Source organism: Vulpes vulpes, chromosome 3 (genome assembly GCF_048418805.1).
Source record: "Vulpes vulpes isolate BD-2025 chromosome 3, VulVul3, whole genome shotgun sequence".
Classification (NCBI taxonomy): Eukaryota; Metazoa; Chordata; class Mammalia; order Carnivora; family Canidae; genus Vulpes; species Vulpes vulpes.
The window spans coordinates 87,012,239-87,031,951 of record NC_132782.1 but is presented as its reverse complement, the minus strand read 5'-3'; the positions used below and the strand labels follow the sequence as shown (position 1 = coordinate 87,031,951).

At 41.6% G+C, this 19,713-nt stretch overlaps 1 protein-coding gene across 4 annotated transcripts in view; it reads right to left on the bottom strand.

Annotated features, from left to right (window-relative positions):
- Positions 1-19,713, bottom strand: part of RNF216 (ring finger protein 216) — a 160,294-nt gene that overhangs the window by 84,327 nt on the left and 56,254 nt on the right. For all 4 annotated transcript variants that reach the window (XM_026011377.2, XM_026011375.2, XM_072753209.1 and 1 more), the window contains exons 9-13: positions 18,482-18,621; positions 14,603-14,653; positions 13,560-13,697; positions 11,690-11,838; positions 11,121-11,199 (exon numbers count right to left, since the gene is read on the bottom strand). In XM_026011377.2, coding sequence (XP_025867162.1) covers positions 11,121-11,199; positions 11,690-11,838; positions 13,560-13,697; positions 14,603-14,653; positions 18,482-18,621 — 557 coding nt within the window. The remainder of the gene's footprint in view (positions 1-11,120; positions 11,200-11,689; positions 11,839-13,559; positions 13,698-14,602; positions 14,654-18,481; positions 18,622-19,713) is intronic.

Below are 19,713 nucleotides of genomic sequence, written 5' to 3'. Positions count from 1 at the left end.
CTAAGTAAGGCACGTGAGGAGTCATTTTTTGGTTCCTCATGGGACCTTACATCTGCCCATGTTAGGGGAATCCCACACATGCAGATTTTACAAATCTGGGAGAGGGTCCTCCTTTCTAGGTATTCCTCACCTGCACGCACTGTTGGCATCAGTCTCCACCTTTCCTGTGCGGCAGCCGTTTCCTGACCTCAGATGTGCAGGCACTGGAGCACATGCTTCTCCTATCTTAGGCTGTTGACTACTCTGCCCTCACTTTATGAGACCCAGTGGACGCATCACTGACTTTCCCCAGTAGTCTGCAAGGTAGGTGCAAACATTCTCACTGTACAGATGAAAAAACTGTGGCTCAGGGAGGAGATGTATTTACCCTAAGTCTCAAAGCCAAGAAATGGAAGAGCTGGAAGGAAAGCATGAGCCAGTTTAATATCAAAATCTCCTGTGTTCCCCATGACGCCAGACTGTCTCCTGAGCTGTAGCAAAGGTAATGGCCATAGGCACCTTGCCACTTGCAGCTTTGCAGCGCCCAGCCCAGTGCTGGGTCCAGAACAGCACGTCAGTGAATACTTCTCACACAGTGCTCCTCAATAGAAATCTCAACACTCACAACCAGCATAAGTGGTTGAGCACTGCTGACAGAGGAGGGACACAAAGCCTCTTCATTTTCAACAAGAAGTTCTGTGATTTGTCTCCTGGAAGGGGGTAACATTTTAACTATCTAGAGTAGCTTCCCTGGGTGAGAAAAGAAGCACCAGAATGTTCTCTGGGGACAAGGCAAAGAAAGTAATGCTCACCTCCTGGGGGGGGGGGGGGGGGGGCGGGAGACGAGAAAAGAAGTGAACACCCAAGTCCACACCAACAGCTCAGCCTGTCTTGGACCACTTCGGCTCTGAAATGCACTCTTCTGCCTGCTGGAGAGGCAGTGCTAACCTGAGTTTCCAGGGGAAAAGTGTTAAGGGTTGCGCCAGCCCCCTGGAGGGGCAGCTCTGGAGGCACTGCTGGTGCCCCCTTACCAGCCTCCTAGCCTCCTCTAAGGCAGGCCAGGAAGGAGAGGAGGTTGTTTTCACCACTCAGTGCCCAATATCAAGTGACAGAAAACATGAAATATAAGAATAAAAACTACTCCTGTAGGGCTAAAGGGAAGCAAAAATAAATGTTTTATTCATATTAGCTTTTGTGTTTTACTTGTAGGTATATATTTGTGTATATGTGTGTTATACGTATATTTTTAAAGATTTTTTTATTTTTGAACAACCTCTACGCCCAACGAGGGGTTTAAACTTATGACCCCAAGATGAAAAGTTGCAAGCTCTACTGACTGAGCTAACCAGGTGCCTCCTATGTACTTATATATATATATTTTACCCTTCCTCCCCTTAGGTAGATGTCTATCTCCCTTTTGAATAAGTGTGCAAACAACAGATACGGTATTTATAGTAGGACTTTTATTGGGATGGTTGGGAAGGAAAAGAGGTAAGCAATATTTTGCCTTTTGTTGTTTTTATTCTTGGGAACACACAAACATACACACACACACACTGAGAGAATCAGGTTCTCTACTCCTAGTGTTAGATGTGTTAAGATGTCAAGTTATGAATTATCAGCCAGAATCTCCTAAGGATCAAAAAGCCAATGATGAACACATTCACTATGCTGTTTGCTATGAGGAATTTTAAAAACTGAAAAGTGACAAAAACATTAAGTCAAAAATAGAGTTAGATCCTGAAAGCTCATTGCCACGATGCCAGCTCTGCTCTGTGCCTGACTGGAGGATGGCTCACAGGGATGCTGCTTAGGATCTACTCTGGCATTATGTCTGAGCCGGGGAAGCCTCCCTCTGGGTTCTCACCACTGGGTAGATACTATCACTCCACACCTCCATGGCCATTTTTTTCGGGTGGCTGTGGGGAACACAGAGAGCTGAGAGCCCTGTGAGGTACTTATCCAACATGGGTGCATACCACGCAGCCTGCGGTCTTAAGCTGTTTTGCCAAAACCCTCCAGCTCTGAAGGAAGTGATTCACCTTGAGAGTAGGGGCAGGCCAAATCCCTGAGAGGGAATTCCCACCCCACCCCACCCCACTTCTTTTGTGGACTTGCATTATGAAGCATGGACTTCCATGCCAGTGAATAAGCCCTCATTCTGGGACTTAAAAATCCTTTTGTTACCCATTTGGTTCTTGTCAACATAACTTCCTGAATAAAGATCCTCCCTGATAGTGGGGACAAGAGGATCAAGCTTCATTCATATCTAGATAAATGTAAATGCCTGTGCTCAGCACAGGAGTCAGCTGACTGGCTGGGCCTCAAATTATAGTGCTGCTAATAAGTGCCAACCGTCCACTGTCACAGCTGGAGCCGCCCTGGCACTGACAGCTGGTCTAGGCTCATTGACATTCTCTGCACGCAGCCATTCAGCTACTGTAGGCGGCTGCAGATGCCTGTTTTTTAGCAACAAACTGGTTCACTGCAGATGTGAATTTTGGTTATATTTCACTGCTGTAGAGTCGGTAACACTGAATGCTACAAAGGATAAGATAGGGCCTGGAAACAGTAGAAAAAGAATAAGGAAGAGAAATGAGAAACACAAGGAAAAATGGTGAGAAAGACAAAGGAAAACAAGTACAAGTGACACTGGGAAGAGACAAGTGGTTGTACAGCCACACTCACTCTCTTGGCTTCACTAAGGAACACCAAGCCAGGTGTCCTTCACAGTTCTTTTTGCCTGAAGTCTTACACCCAATGGGTTTCCCTCCTTTAGCGCTTACTTCATGAATAGACTTAAACCTCCACCTTGTAGCTCTGGCCACCTTTCTGGAAAGCTCCATGTACAAACCTCTGAATTTATGGAGCAAAGCTATGGTTTTGGAAAGGTAGAAAAAGACTCAGCAGGGAAATTCTGACCCTCAGAATAAATATTCCAGAAGCACTGCTTTCAAATCTCCTTTTATCTAACACTCTGCAGTCCCACACCAAACATTTTCAATTCGTTCCTAAAAACAGCATGCTGAAAACAAACTGGATGAACCCTTTATCTGTGAACACACAGGGCGCAGAGGGCCTTGACAAAAGCATTCCATCATATCAATGAAACAAAGACTCTCTCCCCATTTCATCAAAGATACAGTATCTTATTCTCTTAAGGGATTTTAGAGGAATGATTCCAGGCATTCAAGCCTGCCTCTAGATAATGCATTAATATAAACGCCTCATCTGGAGTGATAAGTTCCTGGAAATCTAACCAGAGTTTAGATTACTGGCAAAGACACTGCAATGAGGAAGCAGATGCCCTTAGTCTCACATGGGCCAAAATCAGTTTGTGGCTTCTTTCTTAAAACATTAGCAATCCTCAAGGATTAACAATTGGTTTAGCTACCTAGTTGAAAAGAAACGACGTCATAAGGAGAATTTGTGTAATTGAAAAGGTAAATGCATAGGTTCTAAAAACACGACATCTCTGCTATTAAATTCTGAATGCACATAGTGGTTTGCTTTGGTACTAAGCCTAAAAGAATTCTGTTTATGAGAGTGTCTTGCTGACTGACATACTTCTGAAATGCTCCAGAGAACTGTTCGTGGAGTACCAGTGCCACCTCGTGGTGACTCCTCTCCATAGCACCTAATAAGGAGGGACCAGCTTGGTTCTAATGAGGTGAGTGAGCTCTCCCCTCCTGGTGAAGGACCCTCTCTGTCCCTGCCTCAGGTTCCCAAGACAGTTTTACTTTATTTTTCATGGTGGGCTAAATAAACTCTGCAAACCTTACCCTAATGGTGAAAAGTGTCCAGAATGTGGATGCTCTCATCTTCAGGGATGGTCAAGTTCTGAAGCACAATTCATTGAGAACATCTTATGATGCATTCTTTTTACTGGACAATGTTACTAAGGGACATAAATGGAAATATATGGAAATATAAAATTTGAACTTATTAGGACTAACTTTAATGATAAGAATTTCCCCAAACTCATCTAATGAATTTGAGTTGATTCTAAATCAAAATGCTATAAGCACTCTAACTCCTGTGATCTACTTCCTGGATGCCCTGCCATAGGCTTTCTGTGCTCCCAGCTCATTCCCTGTCACCAGGTTCCCTCCTTCCAATGCTTCTTACTCCTGACTACAAAGTTTTCCTCTAGGCTACGTCTTGCCTCATGTTCCTGACCCCAGTCACTTTCTAAGTAATTACTGAGCACCTACTATGTGTTAGGCATAAGCAAGACATACACATAGAGTACCTCCATCCTCAAAACTCTACATGTCTAAAACAGAATCAACCGAATTTCTTTTCTCCTGGAATCTTTTTCTATTTGTCTTTTTTGTTTTTTGTTTTTTTTTTGAGAGAGGAGAGGGGAGAGGTAAGAGAGGGAGAGAATCCTAAGCAGGCTCCATGCCCAGTGTGGAGCCCAATGTGGGACTTGATCCCATGACCCTGAGATCACAACCTGAACCAATCAAGTGTTGGATGCTTAACTAAGCCACCCAGACACCCCTCTTTTTCTATTCTATTTGTAATTCTATATGAATAGCATCATTACCTACTTAGTGGACCAAACCAGAGAAGTCAGTCATCTGGACTTCTCCCCACCTCTAGTCAGAATTTCTCCTTCTAATCCTATCTTCCCATTACTTTTCAAATCTGCTCCTTTTCTCCACCCCCATCATCCATTTTGGTTCTCATGATCTGTATCAGTCAGGACATGCTAGGGTTATGTTGTTGGAATAGACTCAAACTTCAGTAGCTCAAAACAGACTTATTTCTACATGTTCATCTTGGCAGAAGAAAAAGACACAACGAACCATCAGCTCTCTTTTTTGTTGTGTTAAAAGAACACTTTAGGGCAGCCTGGGTGGCTCAGCGGTTTAGTGCCACCTTCGGCCTAGGGTGTGATCCTGGAGACCTAGGATCAAGTCCCGTGTCAGGCTCCCTGCATGCAGCCTGCTTCTTCCTGTGTCTGTGCGCCTCTCTCTCTCTCATGAATAAATAAAATCCTAAAAAAAAAAAAAGAACACTTTACATGAAATCTGCCCGATGAACAGATCTTCAAGTGTAGAGTACAGTATTGCTAACTATGCATACAATAGCTTTTGTATCTCAGGTGACTGAAATTCCACATCTATTGCAAGGGAGCTCCCTCTTTCTGCCTCCCCTAGTCTCTGGCAACCACCATTCTATTTTCTGCTTCTGTGAGTGACTACATACCTCCAGTATATGGAATCATATGGTATGTCTTTTTGTGAAGGGCTTATCTCACTAACATAACGTTCTAAAGGTTCACCCATGTTGTAGCATGACAGGATTTCTTTCTTTTAAAATCTTGACTAATGCTCCATCGTATAGAAAGACATTTTCTTTACCCATTCATCCACGGATAGATATTTATGTTGCTTCCATATCTTGGCTATTCTGAACAATAATGCAATGAACATGAATACAAATAGCTCTTCAAGAACCTGTTTTCAATAGACAAATACTCATAAGTATGATTGCTGGATCGTATAGCAGTTTTATTCCTTGATTTTTTTTTTTTTGGTTTTTATTTATTTATTTTTTATTTTATTTTTTTTAAATATAGATTTTTTTTTTTTTTTTTTTTTTTATGATAGTCACACACAGAGAGAGAGAGAGAGAGAGAGAGGGAGGGGCAAAGACATAGGCAGAGGGAGAAACAGGCTCCATGCACCGGGAGCCCGACGTGGGATTCGATCCCGGGTCTCCAGGATCGTGCCCTGGACCAAAGGCAGGCGCCAAACCGCTGCGCTACCCAGGGATCCGATTTTATTTATTTATTCATGAGAAAGAGAGAGAGAGAGAGAGAGAGAGAGAGAGAGAGAAAGAGACACAGGCAGAGGGAGAGGGAGAGAAGCAGGCTCCATGCAGGGAGCCCAACGTGGGACTCGATCCCGGGTCTCCAGGATTAGGCCCTGGGCTGAAGGCGGCGCTAAACCGCTGAGCCACCCGGGCTGCCCTATTCCTTGATTTTTAAAACAAATTTTATCAATCTATCTATCCATCCCCCACCTCCACATCCAGTGTGGAGCCCAATGTGGGGCTTGAACTTACAACCCTGAGATTGAGACCTGAACTGATATCAAGAGGCAGATACTTAACCAACCAAGCCACCCTGGCACCCCAAGATTTTACTTTTCCCCCCAAAAATTTTCTCAGAATTTTATTTTTAAGTGATCTCTACACCTAATGTGGGGCTAGAACTTACAACCTTGAGATCAAGAGTCACATGTTCCACCAACTGAGCCAGTCAGGCGCCCCTAATTTTAATTTTTGGAGGACACTTGATACTGCTTTCCATAGGGGATGCACCATTTTACATTCCCATCAACAATGCACAACAGTTTCAATTTCTCCACATCCTTATCAACACTATTTTCTTTTTTCCTTTTCTGTGATAGTGAGCATCCTAGTAAGTGTAAAATGACCTCACTGTGGTTTTGATTTGCATTTCCCTGATGATGAGTGATGATGAGTGCCTTTTCATATATCTGTTGGCCATGTGTATGTCTTCTTTGAAGAAATGTCTATTCAACTCTTTTGCCCATTTTTTAATTGGCTTAATTCTGGTTGTTATTGAATTATAGGAGTTGCTGTGTATTAGATATTAACTCTTTATCAGAGTATTACAGATATTAACCCTTAAGTATTAATTTAGTATTAATTAAGTAGTATTAATTAATTACTTTCTCCCATTCCATAGGCTACCTCTCCATTGTTGATGGTTTCCTTGCTGTGCAAAGGATTTTCAATCTGATGCAGTCCCATTTGTCTGTTTTTGTTGTCTGTGCTTTTAGTGTTATATCCACAAAATCACTGCAGAGACCAAAGGTTAGGAAGTTTCCTATGTTTTAGTTTTTAATCCATTGTGAGTTGATTTTTGTTTGTGGTATATGATAACATCCAATTTTCATTCCTCTGCAGGCACCATTTGTCAAGCAGAATGACCTTTCCCCATGGTGTAATCTTGGTGCCCTTGACTGCATAGGTGTGGGCTTCCTTCTGGGCTCTCTGTTCAGTTCCATGGGTCTGTAGGTCTGTCTTTATGCCAGTACTATACTATTTTGATTACTGTAGCTGTGTAATATGCTTTGAAGCCAGGAAGTAAGGGGCCTTCAGCCTTGTTCTTCTTTCTCAAAATTGTTTTGGCTATTTGGGATTCTTGACAGTTCTGTCTTTATGCCAGTACTATACTATTTTGATTACTGTAGCTGTGTAATATGCTTTGAAGCCAGGAAGTAAGGGGCCTTCAGCCTTGTTCTTCTTTCTCAAAATTGTTTTGGCTATTTGGGATTCTTGACAGTTCTCTACGAATTTCAGGATTTTTTTTTTTTCCTGTTTCTGCAAAAAAAAAAAAAGCAGTTGGGATTTTCATAGACTGTGATTAAATCTATAAGTGGCATGGGCAGGTAGGTATGACATTTTAACAATATCAACTCTCCAATACACTGTGTTAGTTGATTCTAATTGGGACCTATCTGGCTTCTTGAATTAGGATATCCATTTTCTTTTTCCAGATTTTGGAAGTTTTTGGCCATTATTTTTTCAAATAAGCTTTCTGTCTCTTTCTCTCTTCTCCCGAAATTCTTGCAGTGTATACACTGGTTCACTTGATGATGTCCTTCCCATTTGTGCCTCAAGCTTTCCTTATTTTTCATAATACTTCTTTTTTCTTTCTGTTCTTCTGACTAGATAATTTCAATGACCTGTCTTTGAGTTCACTGGTTCTTTCTTCTGCTTGGTCACATCCGATGTTGAATCCCTCTAGATCCCTCTATCAGTAATTGTATTCTTCAGCTCCAATTTTGATTTTTCACAGTATTTTCTTTTTGTTGATATTCTCATTTTGTTCACATATCATTTTCCTGAACTTGTTGAGCATCTTTAGGACAATTATTTTGAATTCTTTGTCGGGTAATTCACATACTTCTTTTTCTTCCGGGTCCTTTCTGGAGATCTACTTTGTTCCTTTGGTTGTCCATTTTTCTTCTGTGTGTCTTGTTGCTTTGTGGTAGGGTCCATGAATTTGAAGAAAGTCACCTGTTCCAGTCTTTACATACTGGCTTTGTATAGGGAAAGATCTTTACCAATCAGCCTAACTACAGATTCCAGGGGCCTTTATTTTGGATGTGTCTTTTCTGGACCTAATGTGTGTAAATTTCCAATTAGAGAAGTTTTGCCTCCCCCCCCCTTTTTTTTCAGGAGCTATTTATAATCTTTTCCCCTCTGGTGTCTATATATAGTACTGCAGGTACTCTGGAGCTGTTTTAAGCGGTTCCAACTCCTTTTTGTTCTCAGGAGCCCCCAGGCATCTAGAGAATGGCTGGTCTCATCAGTGCTGAGGTGGGCAAGAGAGAAACCAGTTCCTTCAAAAACCTATCCCCAGAAGCTAGAACACTGGATGCATGCTCCACTCTTCCTTTCTCTGAGGGAGAAGCTGCCAAGTTGTATCAATCGCTGCCTCTGTCTGAACTGTGGGTCCTTTGGGGGGCAGCAGCAAGCCTCCCAGCTCTCTTGTATTCTCAGACGCATCCGGGCATCTAGAGTACACAGGGTCCTGTCAGTGCATTGAGTCAGGTGAGACAATAATCAGCCCTTTAGGCAGTACTCCCCAAAGCCAGAACATCAGACACCTGGTCCAACTTTTTCCCTCCTCAGGGAGAAGCCAGGAGTTGGGGTTTTCCCCAGTTCTTTCCACAATAAACAGAGAAAGGGCAATGGTGGGCAAGTGTATGTTAGTTTAAAATGTTGTCTTTGGGGGTACCTGGCAGCTCAGTTGGTAGAGCATGTGACTCTTGAATCTTGGGGTTGGGAGTTCAAGCCCCATGTTGGGCATAGAGCATACTTAAAAAAAAAAAACAAACAAACAAGTAAATAAATGTTGCCTTTGTTCTTGGCAATCTCCTGAGTCCTGGTGTTCCTTCCTGTCAGTGCTTTAGGGTCAAGAAAGATCAAAGCCGGCCCCTTAGGTAGCTGCCCAAGATGTCTGAAAGCTAGATTATACTTGAGTCTTCCCTTTCCCTCCCCTGGGGAGGAGCTAGGATTTAGGGGTTTCTTGCACATGCAGGTGGGAGGGGCTCTGGCAAGTGAGTTCCATGAATTTTCCTACAGGCTTCAATGCAGCTGGCTATTGAACTATTTGGAATGCGGGAACCTCTTAACTGGTTTCTAAATTTTTCACAAAGGAAACTGGTCTATGTACCGTTGATCAGTGTTTCCATAGGGGGCTGGGAAAGGAGGGTCTGAGACTACCTACTGTTGTTGTTGACAACCATCCTTGTTGACACCATCCCAAATCATGTTTTTACCACTTTTTCTGCAAGAGACTGACCTCATCCACACTAACATTTCATTGACCAAAAGAAGCTACACGGCCACCTCCAAGTTCAACAAGGCATGTATATCCCTTCCACAGAGAGGAAGCTGACAGTTTAATGTCTTTGCTTCAGATCTTAAAAGCCATTGGAACACTTTCACTGACATTCCATTTTGATGTTCTGAAGACACTCACAGGACATTGTTTCAGACGCATTTGTGCCCTTATCACTGCCTGTTAACTGTCTCTGGAGAATAATGGCCTCACCTTCTCTTTGACATTTCAAATTGTCTATGAGTACTTTTCCTGGTAGGGACTAATTTGGAATCCTCAGAGGAAATGTAGTTCCCAGCTCCATCTTAGCAATTCATGGAGACTCCACAGGAGGTGGCAGTGATGTGCACCTCTCACCTGGACTACACAACAGCCAGAGATCTCGTTACATCAGTTCCCTTGCTGTTCTTCCCTCCACCACCTTAGACTGGTGTTAAAGGCCTATATAACCTAGCCCCATCCAGCATGTGAGCCTTCAGAACGCTACTGCTCCTCAGATCTAGAATATTCCAGTATCTTCACTCTTCTCCCACCCTTGCCTTTCCTTCCCTTGGCTACTGCTTCTCTAGGCATTCCAGTGCTCAGGGTGGTTAGGTATTTCACTTAGTTCCAAAAGTCAGAGACAATTGGGACAGCTGTTTTAGCCAACAGCCTGTGGTAGGGACAAATTATTAAACGGACATGTCAGTTCTAAGAGTATGCCCAGACTTTAAAAGAAATGTGAATGCTGAAAACGAAAGAATAAAATTTAGTACATTAGTTTATAGTTTCTTACTCCTTTCCCAAAGATTACTTTTGTTTCTTCACTCCCTCGTAAGGCAGAGATATTACAATGTTCAACTCTGGTCATGCTATTTTATTATTATTTTTTAAATTTTTTAAAAATTTATTTACTCGAGAGAGAATATGTGCACAAGCAGGTGGAGGGGCAGGAGGAGAGAGAATCAGGCTCCTTGCTCAGCAGGGAGCCTGATGTAGGGCTCTATCCCAGGATCCTGGGATTGTGATCTGAGCTGAAGGCAGATGCTTAACCGCATGAGACACCCAGATGCCTCGGTCATGCTATTTTAGAAAAATGACTTAAAACATACTTATCTAGGTTGATGCTAATATTTAGTAAAAACTGTCAACTATTTACAGTAGTCTGTAATTAGCTGACACATTTTAAGACATTCTTAGCTCACAGAAGAATCTAGTTAAAGAAGATTTTCAGCAGGAAGGTGACTGGATGGCTTTGGTACCCAACACAATCAGTTCTTTTAAGAATAGTTAGTGAATAATCTACCCAATGCAACAGATGCGACCATGATGCCCAGGCCTTCAACCAAAGGAGTGTTGCCTGGACTTTGAAAACAGCAGGAAGAGAGTGTATGTGTGTGTCTGTGCACACGGGGAAGGTTATCTGAACACAACACGGTAGTGAAAAAAACAACCAAGAAAAATGCTGGCACACTGAGAGAAACAAAAAAACCCTTCACATTTTACCTTACAACATCTGCCCTTATAGAAAGAAGGCATACAAGAGGAATCTAGAGCTTTGTGACTGGAATTCCACAGGTGGCCCCCATTTCTGTAACCATATCAACCATGATTCACAAAGTATTGATCTTCATTTACTTTCATGAAAAGGAACACACACAAATCCTTCTCATGGGTCAGCACGGAGATAACCAGCAGGTATCTGGCCATTAGTATAGTCCACAACACCAAAATTCAAATGAATCTAGAAAATAATTTGCTTCCTTACCTTTCGGCAGCGAGGATTGGGACAACTGAACCTCTTCACATCACTGTCCAACAGAGCAGGAAAGCTGCAAGAGGGGCATCTACAATCAAAACAGTAGAAGGAATATTACTCAGAATATTAAATTGGTTCCATGTGACTGCTCATACTAACGGAGTTTTAAGATGGACAGCCATATCTCCTTACTTTTAACTAAAACACGCACTGAGGCTCTCCTTTGTACTGGCTCTTATCCAGTGCAGCTGCCAATTTGGGTCCTATCTCAGCGCAAACCACTCAATAAACATAGACCCCCTATCTTTCTAAGAACAACTTGCACATCATTTTTCCTTCATCCTCCAACCCATGCGAAATGATTGTATCTGTAAGCCAAGTGATGAAGAGGTACCAAGGAATGTAGTAAAATGTAAATATTTCCAATAATAATAATATTTCCTTATTGCTCCGAAGACAATGCCAGAAGACCTAGAAGATCCAGCTTTGTCACAGAATGTTTATCTCTGATGAAAGTGTTCAGTCTTTCTAATGGGCAATGAGGTGACAGATGACACTTTCTAATTCTGAGAACTGACCTGACGAGCTCATCAGCGTAAGCTGCAGTGACTTCTTCTTCAGCTTTCCGTTCATAGTATTTATACAGGATGGTCTGAGGAAGCACCTTCTCCAGCTCACTGGTTGGGAACGAACACGTGCAACTGCCTTCCATGCAGCTGAGTTCTGACTAAATTATAACGTCAGGAGGCCAAAACAAAACAAAACAAAACCAAAAAAAAAAGAAGGAAAGAAAATTCAACTAGATTTTTAGAAAAACAAAACCTCAGCGGTTCAATGCATCCCTCAACAGAAAGCCAATAAACAGTGGTTAAGAAAGAGACCACAAAGTCCATCTCTGATGTAGGACCAGAGGGCCTCTCTCAGTGCAAACCACAATAAGATGGAGAGCAACAAGGAAGATCACGGGATAGTATCTCTCAAGGAGGTATATGTCAGAAGAGAGTTGATTTCCTCCAGAGACCCTAAAAAGATAGGAGGTACAGGTATCAGGGAAGGCAGAGATGAATGGTTTAAGAGGGGACAAGAATATGGACGAAAAATAAGAAGGTTGTCTGACAAACCTCTATCCAGATCCTGTCCCCTTCAGATGGCCAGGGGACTAAAACTCTTCCAAGAGAAAGGAAGAAAGCCTCTGGGACAGCTGCCCAAGCAGGCCCTAGACATCGCCTTCAAAGCCATCAGTAGCAAGCACACTGAGTCCTCCTCACAACACATCACTCCAACTTCCTCTTTTACTTCTCTCATCCATTTTTAAGGACCCTTGTGATTACACTGGGCCCATCTGGATAATTCAGGATGCTCTCCCCATTTCAAGGCCACCTGACCAGCAACCTTAAGTCCCCTCCACCATGTAAGGTAACATTCACAGGTTCTGGGATGATGGGGATACCTCTGGGGGGCCATTAGTCTGCCTACTACAACATCCTGCTAGTAATAGTTACTCTGTTCTTGACTCAACTACAATTGACTTTAGAATAACTGATGTTGAATGATTTGATTATTATTTTAAAAAATTCTGGTTTTTAATCATTTGTTAAGACAAAATAAAGTAAAATTCCTTTTCATATTTTGTTATGCTGGTATCAAGAGACACTAATTTTGGACAGAGAAATATGACCTTGGACAGTTACTTCTTTCTTAAAAAGGCTTCTAGTTATCATTATTTTTTGCCTTTTAAAAAGTGTACTTATTTTTAAGTAACCTCTACACTCAACATGGGGCTCCAACTCATGATCCCAAGATCAAGAGTCACATGCTCTTCTGACTGAACCAGCCAAGTGTCCCCATAGTTATTCATTTTTTAAAAAGATTTATATATATATATATATATATATATTTATTTATTTATTCATTCATTTATTCATTCATGAGACACACAGAGGCAAAGACATAGGCAGAGGGAAAAGCAGGCTCCCTTCAGGGAGCCCAATGTGGGACTTGATCCCTGCACTGGGGATCATGCCCTGAGCCGAAGGTAGACGCTTAACCACTGAGCCGCCCAGGCGTCCTTAGTTATTCATTTTAATACAAAGTCCTTAAAAAATTTTATTGGAAAAAAACCAACAATGCACTCTCACTTAATAGCTGCAAGGGTCTCTTTGTTCGTATTACGAAAAGGATCAATGAGTGAAGAAGCTACTGCTCTTGGAGCAGGCACGGGGGCACAGAAGAATGCTGTCACTTCCTGAGAAGAAATCCACCTGGCTTACAATCAACACAATCACACCAGCCAGGGGCTATCTGGCAATCACACACACCCCAGCTTGTCCTAACAGCTCCACCTCATCCCAGAAAGGGCAATTTCATCAGGCATTTACAGCTACCTATAAATGCAGTCTCATACTCTGTGAGCATTTCCTGTGTGTGGACCTATTACATGATTCTTACCTTTCCAGATCCAAAGACAGCCTCTTGGGCATATCTGATGAGACATTCTTTGCAGAACAAGTGAGCATCTGCACACTGTGTCAGCTCCTCGAATGGAAACTCTCCATAGCAGCAGCGGCACTCAATAAGCTGGCCATCCTGTGGGCCATCAGAGACACATGAGACACTATACACGGAGGCAGAGGGGTAATAGATTTTATATTCCTCTACCCCCAAATACACGCTGAAATCAAAAGCCACCTCTAGAAGGCATAAAACAATGATGAGCTGTTTGCTGCTCTATACATAGCTTGAGATGCTAGTACAAATATACAAATATGTAACTAAAGATAGAATTTTCATAGGTTTTTATTCTTTGAAGTCATCCTTTGTATAAAGTGATCATATCACGAGTCCCATGGTGCCAGAACTCTAACATTTGTATTCATATGCTAATATGATTACGAGAGGGAGAGGGACAAGTGGCACAAGGGATGTTACCCCAAAAAGCTCCCAAAGTTGGATTTTGCTCTTCTTTTAGAGGGCAGGAGTGTGAGGAGGTTGTTTCAGCCTACACTGTATATTAACGGACCACTGAAGCTAGCTGGGGCAGCAACCTCCAATACTGTGAGCACCATGAAACTTGTTCTTCTAATGGAAGACAGACCCAGCCCCCAGTCCATTCCCACCATGTCAAAAAAAGACCTCTAGGAGAGGACAGCAGACAGTGTACAAAAGCCACCTGGTCCTGAGGTTAGACATATCTCTTCCTTCTAACTTTTTGACACCAGAATTTTAAATTTTCCTCTAAGAAAATATTCAGTGGATTGCAGGGAATGTTCTTAAAAAGAGAAACAATTCTTGTCATTATCTGTGCTTCAATTCTGAGCCAGTCTGGATTAGGAGTGCCTATTATGATTCGAGCATCCAACTGTAATTTGGTTGAACCACAAACCCAGCAGACCAACAGGAGATTATACAGGAACCAATATGCCACCAGGAAATGTGATAAAGAAAACAGGTTACGTAAATACCTAGAATAAATGAATTAGATTTCAAATTACCTTTTGATACTGTTCTTCATTCATCTGCAGGGCAAGCAAAAAGTCTTCATGCTGAAGAACAATACATGCAGATACAAATTTAGTAAAGATGCCACAAACACTTAGCATTCATTTCCATAAACATAAAAGAACTCTACTAGGAATAATCATCTCTTCAGTTACACAGTTTAGTAGTTTAAAGAGATACCTCAGAGTAAATTTAAAATGCACCAGAAAGCTAAATATAAGAAAGGAAACCAAACAAATATATTCCTGCATGTTGCTGCTGGGAATGCAAAACAACACAACCACTGTGACACTTGGCACTAGATAATAATGTCACCTAAGTATTTACTCTTTGATTCATCCACTGCACTTCTAGGAATGTACCCAAAGATACTCTGGGACAGAAATAGAAATATTGTATGTTTAAGGTTATTTACCATGGCACTATTTATAATAGCAAGAAACAATGGAAACAACCTTGAATGTCCATCGAGGAGAATAACTGAATCAACACTACTACTGCAGACAATGTCACTCTGGGCAGTTTTATTTTTTTTTAAAGATTTTATTTATTTGAGAGAGAAAGAGAGAGGAGAAACAGAAGCAGGGGGAGTAGCAGAAGCGGAGGGAGAAGTAGGCTCCCAGGTGAACAGGCCCGATCCCAGGACCCTGAGATCACCACCTGAGCCCAAGGCAGATGCTTAACCAACTGAGCCATCCAGGTGCCCCCACACTAGGCAGTTTTTTTTTTTTTTCTTTTTAAAGATTTCATTTATTTATTCATGAGAGACATAGAGATTGAGAGAGAGAGAGAGAGAGGCAGAGACATAGGCAGAGGGAGATGCAGGCTCCATGCAGGGAGCCTGACGTGGGACTCGATCCTGGTTCTCCAGGATTAGGCCCTGGGCTGAAGGCGGTGCTAAACTGCTGGGCCACCACCCCGGCTGCCCACACTAGGCAGTTTTAAAAAGGAAAGAAAAGGGATGCCTGCCTGGCTCAGTGGTTGAGTGTCTGCCTTTGGATTCCAAGATCAAGTCTCTCGCATCGGGCTCCTTGCAGGGAGCCTGCTTCTCCCTCTGCCTCTCTCTCTCTCTTTCTCTCTCTCTCTCTCAATCTCTGTGTCTCTCATGAATAAATAAATAAAATCTTAAAAAAAAAAAAAAAAGGAAAAATCTCTGGCTTAAGAGTGATCATCAGGATACACTGCTAAGTTTAAAAGCAAAGGACAGAAAAGTGTGCTTTCAGGTAAGAAAGATAGGTAAAAACAAACCAAACCGCCCCCCCCAATCCCACCCCTCCCAATATATTTGCTTTTACATAAAATAAGGAAAGACAATAAAAAACTACTAACAATGGTTATACAGAGGGGCATCTAGCTGCCTCAGTCAGAAGACCTTGTCGCTCTTGATCTTGGGATTGTGAATTTGAGCCCCATGCTGGGTGTAGAGATTACTTACATAAACTTAAAACAAAAATTAAAAACTCAAACCCAAAACAAACAAACAAAAAACAATGGTTATGTATAGAGGGAGCTAGGAAACATAGGAGGAAAGGACAGGGCAGAGGGTAGATCTTTCTGTTCCTTGTTTTATAGTTTTAACTTTCAGAACTAAAAATATTTTACATAATTAGGGCAGCCCCAGTAGCCCAGTGGTTTAGTGTCGCCTTTGGCCTGGGATGTGATCCTGGAGACCCGGGATAGAGTCCCACATCGGGCTCCCTGGGTGGAGCCTGCTTCTCCCTCTGCCTGTGTCTCTGCCTGCCCACCCCCCCCACCCGCCCCTCGTGTCTGTCATGAATAAATAAATAAAATATTTAAAAAATATATTTTACATAATTAAAGAACAAAATTAGATAAAAACAAAAAAACAATTCCTGGGGTGCCTGGGTGGCTCAGTTGGTTAAGTGTCCAACTCTGATTTCTGCTTAGGTGGTGATCTCAGGGTCATGGGATCAAGCGGAGAGTCAGGCTCTCTGCTCAGCTCAGAGTTTGCTTGAATTCTCTCTTCCTCTCCCTTGGTCCCTTTACCTGCTTGCATATATGCGTGTGTACACTCTCTCTCTCAAATAATAAATATTAAAACTGAAAAACCAATACCTTAAAACTTGAAAACTTGTTTGTCATCTATCATATCAAAATATCAAAACTTAATTGTTTATCAGGTTAATGGTATAACCACACACTTATTCCAAGTGATTTTATAATATTTTGATTTCATATTCCTCATCTGATATAACCTGACAAGAAAATTATAAATAGGGCAGCCCAGGTGGCTCAGCGGTTTAGTGCTGCCTTCGGCCCAGGATGTGATCCTGGAGACCTGGGATCAAGTCCTGTGTTGGGCTCCCTGCATGGAACCTGCTTCTCCCTCTGCCTGTGTGTGTCTCTCTCTCTGTCTCTCATGAATAAATAAATAAAATCTTAAAAAAATTATAAATAAATCTTAGGCTATATTCAATAGCCTTTAGTAATAATATTGGGCTGTTTCAGAAATATAAAGTATATAACAAAGAACAACAAAGAATAAGGAAAATAAGTCACTGTTAATATAAAGAATCAAGATTTTCAGCATAAGAGGAAAGTAGTACAAACATAAAAAAGAAAAACCCCTGCAAACCAAATTTGAGACCACAATCTCAGAATGAATTCCCACTAAAAGAAAATAAGGTACATCGCAGAGGTTGTTGAGTCCAGGTCCAGGTCAGGAAACGCAGAGTCTGAACTTGGGTCACCTCATGCGCCAGAAAGGAGGGGTGCTGTCAGGAACGACTGAGGCACTGACCCAAAGGGGATACTCCTGGGCAGATGTGGAATAATGTGGACAAGGATATGGACTCCAAAGAGTCAACCCAACACTTTAAGCACTTTTTAAAAAAAAAAAGATTTATTTTTTTGTTCATGAGAGACAGAGAGAGAGAGAGAGAGAGAGGCAGAGACATAGGCAGAGGAAGGAGGCTCCCCACAGGGAATCTGATGTGGGACTCGATCCTGGGACTCCAGGATCACACCCTGGGCTGAAGGCGGTGCTAAACTGCTGAGCCACCCAGGTGTCCCTAGCACTTTTCTGATGAGAAATTAATGACTGCAATGTTCTGATACCATACCATGGAATGTGCCAACATCTGGAAGACCTATATAACTCATGAATCAGTGTTTTACATGATAAAATCACACCAAGTGTGGAAGATCCATTATAGTGCAAGCTACGCTAACAAATTTTAATGTAACAGATGAGAGGTAATGGTGATAGATGGATCAAAAATTCTAATTTCTGCTCAAGATCTAGAATTTTATCATTGGTTATAAATAATCACTTTATTTTTGAGATTAGGCCCAATGCCTACTCCTGAAAAATCTATTTTTCTGTTAGCATTTTTTTTCAAGTAAAAATAGTGAAATTTTTTTTTTTTTGGGGGGGGGGGGGTGTCTGATTTGGCAGCTTGCAACTCAAAGGCACAAGCACTTGTCAGGCCACCATCACAGTCAGGATGCAGTAGAGGTGTTGTGTGGAGATTTCCCATTCTGTCACACAGAGCATCAAAAGGTAATGTTCAAAGGTCAAAATTTGATCAAATAAATAAATTTTACTGTTTCGTTGAAGGCATTATTTTTTAATTAAATCAATTCATTATTTATTATTAAAATTTTTTTAAAAGAGTGCATGCATGTGTGTGCATGAGGGGGGTGGAGAACAGAGGGAGAGGGAGAGAATCTTAAGCAGGCTCCACATCCAGCACAGCACGCTTCCAAACCCAGTTTTGTTTTTTCAAAAGCTTCATAATTTATTCAAACCAACCACTTCAAAGAAAATACAAATCTTAAAAGACAGTTTTATCCTAAACCCTGAAAGCAAACCAGAACACCTGAAACACACCCCAAATCCATCCTCCTACCTCTGCCATTTCTTTGATTTTCTGCTCATAGAACTCCTGCTCTTGCTGCACAGCTGGAAGAAGGGCACGCCGGTCATAGGACCTACAATGTCGCCGCTTATTTTCCAGAAAGAACATCCTCTTTTCTATTTTTATGTCACCTAGAAGACATGTGACAACACAAAATCATGCATACAACTGTTGCTAGGAATCCAGGGCAGCCATTTCAGTCTTCTGCAGCCTACTCCTCCTCATACCCTCCAGCAGTACAGTATGTTTTTGACTTTCTGATCATGTTGCCTGCATTTGGGAAAATTTGGCTCCTTACCATTCCCTAACTTACCATAAACATATTTTGATTTTCATGTTTTCTTTTCCCTTGTTATGCTGTAAATGGAAGGTTCCTCCCATCCTGGCAGTATTACACTGTGTGAATATACTATACTTTATTATCCATTCTACTGAGGACAGCTGGGTTTATAGTTCTGGGTTACTATGAACAGGTTGAATGTGTCTGCAGTTCAGCAGAGCATACACGAAGGAGTGGAAGTGCTGGATCATAGATAAGCATTTTTGCAGCTTTAGAAAACAGTGCCAGTTTTTCAAAGCAGTTGTGCCAATTTACACTCTCTCCCCACTGGCAATGCATCACACCACACATCCTTATTACCTGCACTGTTAGCCTCTAATTTTAGCCATTCTGGTAGGTGCACATGTGTCTGATGAATATTTTTTAAACTTTTTATTTTGAAAACCTTCATAAAGAAAAGCTGAAATAGTACCTAAATCCATTAATATGAAACATTTAGAATAAAAGATAGAATGACAAATATCAGACCATGTTATTGGCCCGTTCAGTTTTATTTCTGTGGATTTGGTAATTTATATTTTCTAGAAAACTGTCTATCCCACCCAGATCTTCTATTCACTCTCTAAAGTCTCTTCTTCATAGTATCTTTTGGCTTTATCAATATTTACTCTATTATTAGGTTCCTGATACTTCTCCCACTTTATTCTCTTCAACAATTATTTTAGCTATTCCAGTGCCTTGCCTTTACATATAAATTCTAGGATAACCTTGCCTTTAGCTACCAAAAAGTCTTGCTAGGATTTTGATAGGAATTAAAGTAAGTCTGTTTTACCAATTTGGGGAAGATTTACATCCTTATGATGTTGAGGCTTCCTGCCCAATATCACTAGCTTTGGTTTCTTCAGTTTTCTAGTTTTTATTACAAGTCTTATACATGTTTTGT